Raw genomic sequence first — 12,734 nt, 5'->3', positions numbered from 1 at the left:
AATCAATTTTTGTTCTCTAAAACAATATCTAGAATACTGGCAACATCAATTATAACTAACGAACTTTTATTAAACACGTTAAACAATTATTAAAACTGTGCTTGGCTCGTAACCAAGCCCTAAAACAATTCACGAAGCAAGTCAGCGTAATTAATACCAATTAATATGTTGTGGAAGTATTTTTCTAATTAACATTAATTAAGTTTTGGTATATAGCTCCATCTATACAGTTTTTTATTATTGTCTTGAGAATTTTCTTTTATTTGCATATCCACCTATCTATTCACAATTCAAGACATTATTATTATAATTAAAAAGACATACATAAACAAAAAAGTGGTCAACCATTTAAAACATTCATATTTATTGAATATTAAATCTTATGTTGTCTCTCACATACTTCACAGCAATAAAAATTATATATATATATATATATATATATATATATATTAAGACGATTTTCCGTATTAAGTTTTGAACTTATATATACCTAACAATATGATATGGACAATATTAATTTCATCAGACAATTCTCTTACAACAGTGTCATTCTATACACATCTATTAAGTATCGTATATTAGACGGTAGAAAATTTTCACTGGCTTTCATGCCCTCATACATTAGAATTTGTATATCTCATTGAGTTCACTAAATTAATACTAACGCGTGATATTTCACTAACTATTAGGTTTTACTTTCACAAAAAAATATTTATTTTGCCTAAAAAAATATTTATTTTGCCTATGTCTAAAATTTGTAGATAAAACAACTAAAATTTGTAGATAAATTAGTATTACCAATAAATTATTCATAGAAAAAAATTTGTAGGTAATTTACCTATGAATGATGAGTTTGTAAGTATTACCCACCAACTTCAGTCTCTAGGTAATATCCATTCACTTTAATCCATAGGTAATATTCACCATGTTTAGATCATAAGTAATACTTATAAGTTTCAATTCGTAGGTAATATCCAACTGTTCTAGTTTGTAGGTAATATCTATCAGCTTCAAATTGTTACCCACCAACTACAATTTGTAAGTAATACCTACCAACTTTAGTATGTAAGTAATACCCAACTTCAGTATGTAGATAATATATACACACATTACCCACCAACTATATTTCGTGCATAAATTCGTAGATAGTCCTACATGTATCAAAATGTTCATTTAAGTATTAAATGCATTGTTTTAAATCTTGTACACCTGTATAATAAAACATTCAACATATCCAATACATATCAAGTAATCCAACATATCCAAATTGAACAATCTATTACCAATTCATTGAATTTATAATATTCAATACAACAATCAAGTATCATTCAATACACATAACATAAAATAAAAGCTACATTTAATTTTATATTCAAACATAACATAATTGAAGTCTCATAATATAAAGTAAGTTAAAAATAACATAATTTACAAGTCAAACCAATTTGAAATATAATCTCCAATCCAAATAAACTTGAAAACATAATCCAAAATCCATAATTTAAAAGTTAATCAACTTCAAATATAACTCGCAATCTAAACAAACTAGAAACACAATTCAAGATCCAAACAATTTTCTTATTGAAACAATTCATTACAACTTCAATGATTCTAAAATAGTGACATATTTTTTCAAAAAAAAATAATTAATACGATTTTTTTATCACATCAACTTAGTCATATGTATCATTTGAAATACTAGGTCAAAATCCAATTTTTTTATCTCGATATTGTTTGAATGACCAAATCATATATACATGTATCACTACAAAACTAAATATTTAAAAAAAAAACTAAATTTTTTCAATTCAAAACATTCTCATGTCAATTCTACTCCAAAGAAAACCTAACTTGCTAATTGGTTTTTAAGTTCTCCAATTTATCTAAAACACTGAAATGCAATACGAAATTAGTTTCATTCTACAAAATCATTTACTTAACTAGAATTCAATCTATCATAGTCACAAACATTCAATTCAAACCACAAAATTCAATTGTATCAACTCAACATATATAAAATTCACTAAAATATTTGCAATAAAAAAATTAACCAATTTTTCATTCAATTCTACAATCCTGGCAATTCTCCTCAATTACATCAACAGAGTTCTGGATATACTTAATTCCTCCCTAACCTAATTCAAAATCAGGTTAATTTCCTTATTTAAAAGCACCCTACTCTCTAAAGTATCTAACCCTTGAAATGAAAACTGAATTAAGAATACTTAAAGATCCTCTAAAATTCTATCACAAAGCCAAACATAGCAAGCAAATATACTCAAAATTCATATTTTCCAGTCAGCTTATACATGTAAGAACTCCGGGAATGCATGCAAACAAAAAGAGATTCGAGTACATGAAATTCTAAGAGAAAACAAGAATTTACTCCAGTAAAAATATTTTAAGTTGAGCTAGATTTACTTTCAATTATAAAAATCTTTTTAGTTGAGTTAGATTTACTTTCAATTATTTTATTGCTTGTAGGTTCTAAACAAGAAGGAAAACGATAGTTATGAAAAACATCTAGAGAAAAATAGAAAAAAGTTAGAGAATATAAAGAAATGATAATTTAAAAAAATGAAAAATAAAACTATTTAATTTCCTATTTGTTACTTTTATAGCAATAAATATTATAAAAATATTAAATAAAAATTAATTTTAAAAATAAAAATAATTAGTTATTATATTTACTAAATTAAATATTAATTTAAAAAATAAAAAAGTAATTGATATCTAATATAATTTTTATTATTAATAAATAATTTATAAATTGATATAATTAGAAATAACTATTTATTAATAATAGAAACTACTTCAGATATTATTTTTTTTATGTATTAATTTTTTAGTCTCTAAAATAATATTTAATTTAGTTAATATAGTAATTAATTGTATTTTTTAAATTAATTTTTATTTAATAATTTTATTATAGTAAAAATTACTTATAAATATTTATTTATATAAAATAAATTACACTAATTCATACATGACTTACTATCTATCCAAGTATTGTTAATTATGCTTCAAGAACTCAACATGCATTATTTTAATTGTGTTTTAGTAGCTTTCTTGTTGCTGTATTGGTACGTATTTCTTAATAAATAGCATTTTTTCTAATATAAAAACCTAAAAAATTAAAGAAATGCATTCTACCATTTGAATAACAAAAATGAAAAAAAAAAGTACAGAGTGAAATTTTTTCGCAAAAAAAAAAAACAATATGAGTAACAGTTTCATTTAAAATGTTGCAAATTATATAAAATATTACATTAAATTTAATTTTGTAAATTAACTTACAAAAACAACTCAAATCTTATTTTTCGGAAACTGATTTTCTAAATAAAATGTTAATCTGTAAGCATATTTTATAATATTAAAATGTCACAAAATTGAGTTTATACTTTCCAAACTAAGTTTGGAGTGTTATTAAAATCCAAGCATAATCTTAATTTTATTTTATTGTGAAAGAGAATACATAGTAACGAATGATTTTTATAATTTATCTTTAATATAATCTAAGAAAAATGTGTATATCAAACATATCAAATAAAACTATATTAAATATGAAGAAACAAAAATATAGTTTATTTAATAATAAATGATAAATACTTATAATTAAAAAAAAGTTCTGTTTGTAATGACATTATTTGGATTGAACAAACATCTCTTTTATAAGATATAACATGTAAAACATCAAGTACAATTTGGAAGAAACGTGCTATTTTATATAAAATACAAAAAGAATAAGACGAAAATTTAATTTTTTTAATGGGTATGAAATTATAAGAGAATATGTTATGACAACATAAAGAAAAGGAGAACGTAAAATTATAATAAATTTTAAAAATTATATTTAAAAAATCAAAAACACTTTTGTAAAGAATGCATATTATTGAAAACTTAAAAAAAGTAAAATAATATAATTATAAAAAAAATAGAATTAATATTTTTTATCCGCTTTTGTATTGATAGAACTATTTTTTTTTATCTTCTTTTGTATTGATAGAATGATCATTGAATTTTGTAAATTAATAGATTCATTCTTATTTTACTAAAAAAATATTAGATATAAATTAATTTTGAGATAAAAATAATCAGTTACTTTATTAAGTAAACTAGATATTATTTTAATGATTAAAAAAATATTAAAATTTAAAATATTTTTTTATAAACCAATAATAAATTAAATAGTTTCTAAAGTAATTTTTATTATAATTTTTTTAAAATTTTATTTAATTAGTTATTAAAATTTTAACGACTAATTTTATAATCTAATTGGTTGATAAGTAAAATTTTAATATCTAATTAAATACTAATTTAAATACTATTTAATAATAATAAAAATTAATTTATATATTAATAAATTTTTAATTTTTTTAAATAGTATTTAACTTAATTAATATAATGATTAATTTTTTTATAAAATTAATATATGTTTAATGATTTTCTCATAATATTAACTCATAAATAAATTAATCTAAATTATATTTTAATATTATTATGATTGATAAATTTATTTATAGCTGAACTAAATAAATATCAGATAAATGTTTTTTTTTTCACTCTTATAAATTGTCACCAGTTAACTCAGACTTTATTTCATACACTTCATTTCAGAGTTCCCTCAATAAAAAAATTGCCATATTTTATAACAAAATGGACATAGTGTTATTTTACCACCATTCTTTATCAATCTTGTGCTCATATTCATAATCCCCAAAATAAATTTCGTTTGATATTCTCATTCTTATTTTTTTTCTTCAATGAATTAATGTATAAATTTTGGCTAGCCAAGAAATTGGTTTGGTTGTTTGTTTCATTTTCATAAGAGGTTCCTAGCATTGTGTTTGTAGAAACAAAGAGAAGCAATTCTCTATTTTGCATTAAGATTTGGAACACTCCAAACCAAAACACACACACCAAAGAAACAAGAAAACAAAACCAGCTTGTGTTTGAACTTTGTGAGACGAATCTCATTACCAATCTCTTAAAAATGGTGAATAATTAGAAAGTTTATATATTCTAATACTTTTGTTTTTACAAACTTCCCTACTCTTTTAAATGTCTTATTATTGATTTCAATACTTTAAAAAGTTAAATAAAGATAACTTTTTCATCTAAAATATGTTGTTTATTCTTTTAAGATCTCAAAATTGGTAATAGATTTTCAAAACTAGTTATGAATCATGTTGAGACAAAAGAAAAGTTTTAAATTCCCCATTTACTTTAAAATGAATTTACACTTAATTAACACGTTGATCTTTAAAGAGAAGAGCATTATTTCAAAATAAAAGAGGTAAATATATAATTTAAGAACGAACAAAATATAACTTTCATATACAAATTGATTTTATTTTATTTTTAATATGTGGAGAATTTATTCGAATCAAACTAAATTACATTTATTACATTCAACATAACGATGATATTTTGAAAACCATTTGACAACATGCTTTTAAGATAATTTATTCATTAAAAATATTTTTTTTAAATATAAAGAAAAGGAGAGAAAAATAGTAAAATAGTAAGTGTGAAATGGTTCTATAAATTTGTTGGATTTTCTTAGAATTAATAGTGTATTTTCTATTATTACTTTTAAATGTTTTCTTACTTTTAAAGTTTTATTTAAATTCTACTTTTGTCAAATGTAATGATTTAATTTTTCTTATCAAATTAATAAATGTAGCTAAGAAAATGAGGATGGGATGAATATGAAGTATATATGTAACATAATCTTAGGTAATATATTAATAATATATTTATTACTTCATCCCTTTTATATTTCTTTAATAAAAAAAATTGAAATTTTTCTTTCCTTATTATATTCTTTTTATTTTTTATGCTGAGGAGGAAAATTTTATTAATGAGAATTATATTGGACAATTTCCTTATAAAAGTTACAAAATAAATCCCCATTACTTATTACAAATGATACAACATTTTTTTAAACTTCAATGTGTTTTAATAATCGGGATTTATTTATTCAATTTTCTTCCACAAAATTTGGTGTGCTTTCTTTTCTCAAACTATACTAATACTGCTTAATATATTTGATATAAAGTTTGTCAATTTTTTATTATATTTTCAAAATATTTATACAATCTATTTCAATTCTCACATGTCAAGCTAAACTACTATAAATTAAACTGACTTTTTATTACACTTGTCATTACATTTTATTACTATATTTATTTCAATAATATTTTATTTAATTTTTTTACTATTTTAATGCAATTTTAATACTATTTATAAAAAAAAACAATTTATTCATTTAAAAATATTTTTAAAGTATTCCTCAAAAATATTTTCCCAGCTTACTTATCAGCCTTTTGTTTTAATAAATATTCTACGTTTGTATATTTTTTTTATCAGAGATTAAGCACACTTATTTTTAAAATACAAATTTGAGTATGTTTTGTCTCTCATATGCTACATAAATATAATTTCTTAATATTGAATAAATTATACTCACTAGTATTAGATAAAAACTATACATGATTTCCTTCTTCTTTTTCATATTACTTCAATTTTTTTATTATAATGAACAAAATCTATTAATAATAAAATTATATATTTCAATATAAATTAAAATAAATTGGCATATCAAAAAAAATTTCAAACTAAATTGAAATAACGTATTACATTTGACATAAATTTTGCACAAATCTCAAATTGAATTTTAGAAGTAACCCATTTGTTTTCCTTTTTTCATAATTAAAATCAAATTTTAAAATTGATCATATTCTATTTGTTCATTTAAAAATAATTTAAAACTATTTTCTCATTGTTATCTATTTTAATAACTCTACTTTGATAAAAACAAAATTCGGGTAAAATGTTTTTTTTTTTATATAGGAAACATAAGAACATCTTTAATGAAAGTTAATTACAATACTTAGTTAAAGAAAAGTATTGAAGAGTTTAATTTTATATCAATTAATGTTTTTATTTATAAGCAATTACGACAGAAAATACTCAAAGTATAAATTTTAATATGAAGATAAATTTTACACACATTTATAAGGTTAAATAAAATTATACTTGATTTTCTTCGGTGGTTTCATACGTTGTTTTAAATTCTTTGATTTTGAAGGGAAATTTATACACAATAAGAAATAAGAATTTAAAAATAGAAAATAAAATCTTACTAAACTTCAAAGGGACATAAGTATGATCTATTTATAATTTAATTGATTTTGAAAAGAAAAGAAAAAGTTGTGAGAAAAACATTTTCCCAATTAATTAACTGTTCATCATGCCAGTGGAAAATTCAAAGTTTACCAACATTCACTTAAAACTCGCGATATTTTATGACATAATAGCCTTTATTGTACTATTCTCTATTTATCACGTCCTATACTCGTATTAATTGCCGTAACGTAAAATAAAATATTAAATTTCCTTTCGAGTTCCCATTCTTATTTATTTAAAAACAAATAATAATTAATAAACATGAATTTTTGGCTGGCCAAGAAGTCGGTTTGGTCGTTTGTTTGGTTCATTATAGCTTCCAAAAAGAGTGTCTCTGTATCTGTCTCTGTGTCTTCTAGTGAGAGAAACAAAGAGAGAGAAAGAGAAACAACATTGAAGAGGAAGAGGAGGAAGAACAACACCTTCTCTTTCTTTCACTGAGATCTGAACCAAAACAGAGCCTCGTCTTTGTACTCTGTGATGAAGCTCGTTACCAATTCTGCTCACATTATTTGCGTTTGAACTTCAACGTTCTCTTTGAAGAGATTATTCTTCTGTTTCCGGGTTTCGATGAAGGAGGGTGAGAAGGTATTGGATCCGCAGCTATGGCACGCGTGCGCAGGTGGCATGGTTCAGATGCCCAAAGTGAACTCCAAAGTCTTCTACTTCCCACAGGGTCACGCTGAACATGCTCACACCAACATTGATCTCAGGGTTCCGCCACACATTCTCTGCAACGTCGAAGCCGTGAAGTTCATGGCGGACCCAGAAACCGACGAGGTCTTCGCCAAACTCAGTCTGGTTCCTCTCAGAAACTCGGAACTCGGTCCCGACTCGGAGGGGGGTGCTGACGCGGCGGAGGCTTCGGAGAAACCCGCGTCTTTCGCGAAGACTCTGACGCAGTCGGACGCCAACAATGGTGGCGGGTTTTCGGTGCCACGGTACTGCGCGGAGACGATTTTTCCGCGGCTGGACTACTCGGCGGAGCCGCCGGTGCAGACGGTGGTGGCGAAGGACGTGCAGGGGGAGACTTGGAGGTTCCGGCACATATACCGAGGGACGCCACGTCGACACTTGCTGACGACAGGGTGGAGCAGTTTCGTGAACCAGAAGAAACTGGTGGCTGGGGATTCTGTGGTGTTTCTGAGGTCTGAGAATGGGGAGTTGTGTGTTGGGATTCGGAGGGCAAAGAAGGGAATTGGGTGTGAGGTGTGGAACTCTGCTTCTGGTTCAGGGTCTGGAAGTGTAGGTGGAAGTGGGAATTGTGGGATTGGTCCTTATGGGCCTTTCTCTTTTTTCCTTAGAGAAGAGAGCAAGAGTTTAAGGAATGGTGGTGGTGGTGGTGGGAATTTGAGTGGAAGGGCCAAAGTGAGGCCTGAGGCTGTTGTTGAAGCTGTGACACTGGCTGCTGGTAATAAACCTTTTGAGATTGTTTATTATCCAAGAGCTAGTACTCCTGAGTTTTGCATTAAGGCTTCTTCTGTGAGGGCTGCTATGAGGATTCAGTGGTGTTCTGGGATGAGGTTCAAGATGGCCTTTGAGACTGAGGATGCTTCCAGGATAAGTTGGTTCATGGGAACCATTGCTTCTGTTCAGGTTCTTGATCCCATCCGCTGGCCTAATTCCCCATGGAGGCTTCTTCAGGTACCATCTCCTTCCATTTACGACACTTTAGATCGTTCTTCACATCTTTGGTTTTACTACCAGGAACTGATTCTGGATCCAGACTCCATTTCATTTTACTGATAACTTTTTGTTTCTGGCATAAACCCATCCAAACATCAATCTTCTCCCTTCAAAGTTAATTTTGTTTTGGTAATTTGTAGAAAATGCTTTTGAGACATCTTTTTCCTAAAATGTTTATTTGCGAGGTGTAATTAATTCACATGCAGTTGTAAACCCATGAATACTACGATTATGAGAGGATGACTGAAATACCAAATGTTGATTGAAGAAATTATATTGTATACTTTACAATCTCCATTGGATTCATATCGTGGATGAATTTTGTTGAAAATTAGATTGTGCAGACTTTATTGGTGTTGTTGCGACTGTTATCCCTACAGGTAACTTGGGATGAGCCAGATTTGCTGCAAAATGTGAAGCGTGTTAGCCCGTGGTTGGTTGAATTGGTATCAAACTTACCGGTCATCAATTTCACACCTTTCTCTCCACCAAGAAAGAAGCTGCGGTTTCCGCAGCACCCGGAGTTCCCCCTTGATGTTCAATTTCCAATACCAACGTTTTCAGGCAACCATCTCGGGCCTAACCACCCCTTGTGTGGTTTTTCGGATAACCCTCCTGCAGGCATACAGGGAGCCAGGCATGCTCAAATTGGATCATCACTATCAGATCTCCACCTTAACAAAAAACTGCAGTTGGGGTTGCTTCCATCTAATATCCACCAACTTGGAGTGTATAGTGGGATTTCAAATGGTAACACCACCACCAACCATGATAAGAGCAAAGAAAGCTTATCACACTTGCTGTCCATGGGGAAATCTAGCAATAGTTTGGAGAAACCTGATGATGTTAAGAAACATCAGTTTTTGCTCTTTGGTCAACCAATACTCACTGAGCAACAAATTTCTAGAGATGTGTTATCTCGTGGGAAAAAATCTCCAGATGATGTTAAGGACAAAGAGAAGTGCGTTTTGGGTGACTCCCAATCAGCACTCTCACGGCAGTTTTCATCAGGGAAAGCTTCTGCTGCTGAGTTATCTTGGCAACTTGGCTTGGATACTGGTCATTGTAAAGTTTTCTTGGAGTCAGAAGATGTAGGAAGGACCCTAGACCTATCACGGCTTGGTTCTTATGAAGAACTGTATAGGAGACTTTCCTACATGTTTGGAGTTGAAAGATCTGAGATTCTGAATTATGTATTCTACTATGATGCCAAAGGTGCTGTTAAGCAAACTGGTGATGAACCCTTCAGGTATCATTTTTGTTTTCGTTTTTTTCATCTCAGCGTTAATTGAATCAGTTTATATTTTCACTAAGGTACCTAAATCTGGCATATCTTCCATTCCATGACTTGTACCCTTCGGATGCATGTTTTTATCTTTAGCCGTGATCTTATTGCAGTGACTTCATGAAGACAGCGAAAAGATTGACAATTCTGACGGATTCAGGCAGCAAAAATGTTAAAAGGTAAGAAACAGCTTGGTCTTGTTACACTTTTATCTTCATCTTTGTGGATAACTACACGTTGATATTTCTTCTCGGACAAAGGAAAGCAAGAAATTATTTTTTGGCAAAACCATTAAGATGAGCCCACCAATAAAATATCTATCATAAAGTAGAAGTAGTCACATTTTTTCATAGAATCATCACATTTGGCTTCTTCACTATCCTATTCTTACGGGATTGTAATATTTCACTTTATAATTCTCCCAAAACTTTTTATGTATGAGTAACCTTTCCTCAAAATCTATTTTGCAGGGCCTTTATTACAGGAACTCGGAATGGTGAACATGGACTTGATGCATCAAATAAAACAGGCCCTCTGAGCATATTTGCTTAAAAACACTGTAGCATGAATCTGAGACATTGTTGAGATCTGAGTAGTGATGTGTGGAAGGACAGCTTTAACTCCGTTTACCTCTGCATAAGACTGAACATGTACTGAATCTTTTATCGAGGTTACTAATGTACTGTGTACCTAAAAACAATATTTTGTAAGGTTGGCATCGTTGGTTTTTTTTTGTGTACAAATAATGATGCTCTTATGATGGTCAACTATTATTGTAATAATCAAAACCAAGATTTGGACCCCATTTGCCAACTTGCTTTTTTTCCATGGTGCTCTCACATGCTGCTTTCTAGGTGTCTCCACGTCACCAGTTCTCAATAAATTGAAGAAAGGTATAATAATATATAGTGTGTTTGATGAGTGGACAAACACATTAACGCGTCACCAATTGTTGATAATGTCTGCCAATATTTATTGATCTCAGGCAATGTATCTGTCATTCGAATTTAACCACATTTGATCTTGTGCTACTCTTTTTGCTCTATTTCCTTCTACCCTCAATCAACTACTTCTTACTAGATAACATGCATCTACCCTCTACAGTTTTTTAGTCATTCATATACAGATCAGAAGGAAAAGTTGTCATTGATTCAGCTTATTTTAACAAAAATAAGTTCTTTTCTGTCAACTTTATTGAAAAGCTTAGAGGAATTATTTCTTACAAATATCTAAACATGCACTTCATATTCATCCCAAAAAAAGTATATGAAAATTGCAGTGCAATGCAAAAAAAAAGAGATAGTTATACCTTCTACCAATACCTACAACCACAAAAGCAAAGGTAAGCATATATTTAAATACTGGTATGTGTACTATACATATCAAAATAGCAGCAACAAAGAGACCTACGAAAAGACTTACAAAAAACTAAATGCAGATTTCAGCATTGCTCAGGACCTTGTTCAGCATTGCTATGTACCCTTACTTTGTTGTATTTAATACCCTCATAAGTATTAGGGTGCATACATACATATTTAATGTGAAATTAAAGAAAAACTTAATTAATATAAAATAAAATTATAGTATTTCAATTTTGAATACCAAAAGTACATTATAATTTTTAATAAAATATTCTTATAATGTGCTAACTAAATCTAAAAGTCTAATTAATATTTCACAAAGGAGAATTTTAATTAAATTTATAGAATATTTAAGTTTTGACTATGATGCTCTTTGTTTTTCTTGTGTTCTCTTTAATATAAAAAAGGGTTACAATTAAATTAAAGAGACGAAAGGTCTCAATGACAATAGAAAATTTCAACTAAATTTTTTATAAAAAAAAATAATTCAATGATTAAAAAAATTTAAAAACTACATTCAATTTTTTAAAAGTATACAAAAATAAAGTTTATAAATAAATTATTATTACTGTATATTAGAAAAAAGTGTTATATATTTATTTTACAAAACTTATATTTAAATAATATAAAGTGATACATAATTTTTTAGTATAACTTTCGTTTTCTTGCAAAATCTGTAACAAGTGTAACATTCAATTTGCATAAAAAATTAACATAGCGAGTATCTTTTATTTCTAACGTATCAAGTAATTTTATTATTAAACTTTAAAATAATTAATATTATATATTAACAATTTAATTTATTTTTATTGTGATTAAAATAATTTTATTTGACTAAATTGAAGGATTCTATTAAAAATTAATTTATTGGAAATGTTAAAATATTAAAACAAAATGATATTCATGATTATATTAATAATTAAGGCAATTTTTTAATAATAAACTTTGAAGACTTTATAGTTATTATTGTTGAAAACGCATATCCTAATTTTAGATAATACAAAAAAAAAGTTTTTTTTTCTCTTTAGAGCTATTTTTTTCTTCTTTAGAGCTAATTTGATTAAAGTATTACTATCGATCAAAATGATGAACTTGTTCAATTGTCGTTTTAAGTATTTAATCAAGAAATTTCTCTGACTGCAAGTTAATATTGAATATTTAAATTTGTAAGTAACCATTAGAAAGTATTTAATCATACTTACCTAGATTAA

The 12,734-nt window shown here is 27.5% G+C and overlaps 1 protein-coding gene across 1 annotated transcript; it reads left to right on the top strand.

Annotated features, from left to right (window-relative positions):
• Positions 1 to 7,462: 7,462 nt before the first annotated feature.
• LOC137820334 (auxin response factor 18-like) lies at positions 7,463 to 10,967 on the top strand. The gene is made up of 4 exons (XM_068624369.1): positions 7,463 to 8,835; positions 9,258 to 10,126; positions 10,276 to 10,341; positions 10,633 to 10,967. The coding sequence occupies exons 1-4, from the start codon at positions 7,762 to 7,764 to the stop codon at positions 10,712 to 10,714; spliced, it is 2,091 nt and encodes a 696-aa protein (XP_068480470.1). The 5' UTR covers positions 7,463 to 7,761; the 3' UTR covers positions 10,715 to 10,967.
• Positions 10,968 to 12,734: the final 1,767 nt, after the last annotated feature.

Source organism: Phaseolus vulgaris, chromosome 11 (genome assembly GCF_000499845.2).
Source record: "Phaseolus vulgaris cultivar G19833 chromosome 11, P. vulgaris v2.0, whole genome shotgun sequence".
NCBI classification, from domain to species: domain Eukaryota; kingdom Viridiplantae; phylum Streptophyta; class Magnoliopsida; order Fabales; family Fabaceae; genus Phaseolus; species Phaseolus vulgaris.
This window is presented reverse-complemented; position numbering and strand designations above follow the sequence as displayed.

What these genes read in the sequence shown, in the direction of transcription:
- LOC137820334 (XM_068624369.1), top strand. Translation starts at nt 7,762, where the DNA reads ATGAAGGAGGGTGAGAAGGTATTGGATCCGCAGCTATGGCACGCGTGC. An exon ending in CCCCATGGAGGCTTCTTCAG is followed by an intron (nt 8,836 to 9,257) that starts GTACCATCTCCT and finishes TTATCCCTACAG; the next exon opens with GTAACTTGGGATGAGCCAGA. An exon ending in ACTGGTGATGAACCCTTCAG is followed by an intron (nt 10,127 to 10,275) that starts GTATCATTTTTG and finishes ATCTTATTGCAG; the next exon opens with TGACTTCATGAAGACAGCGA.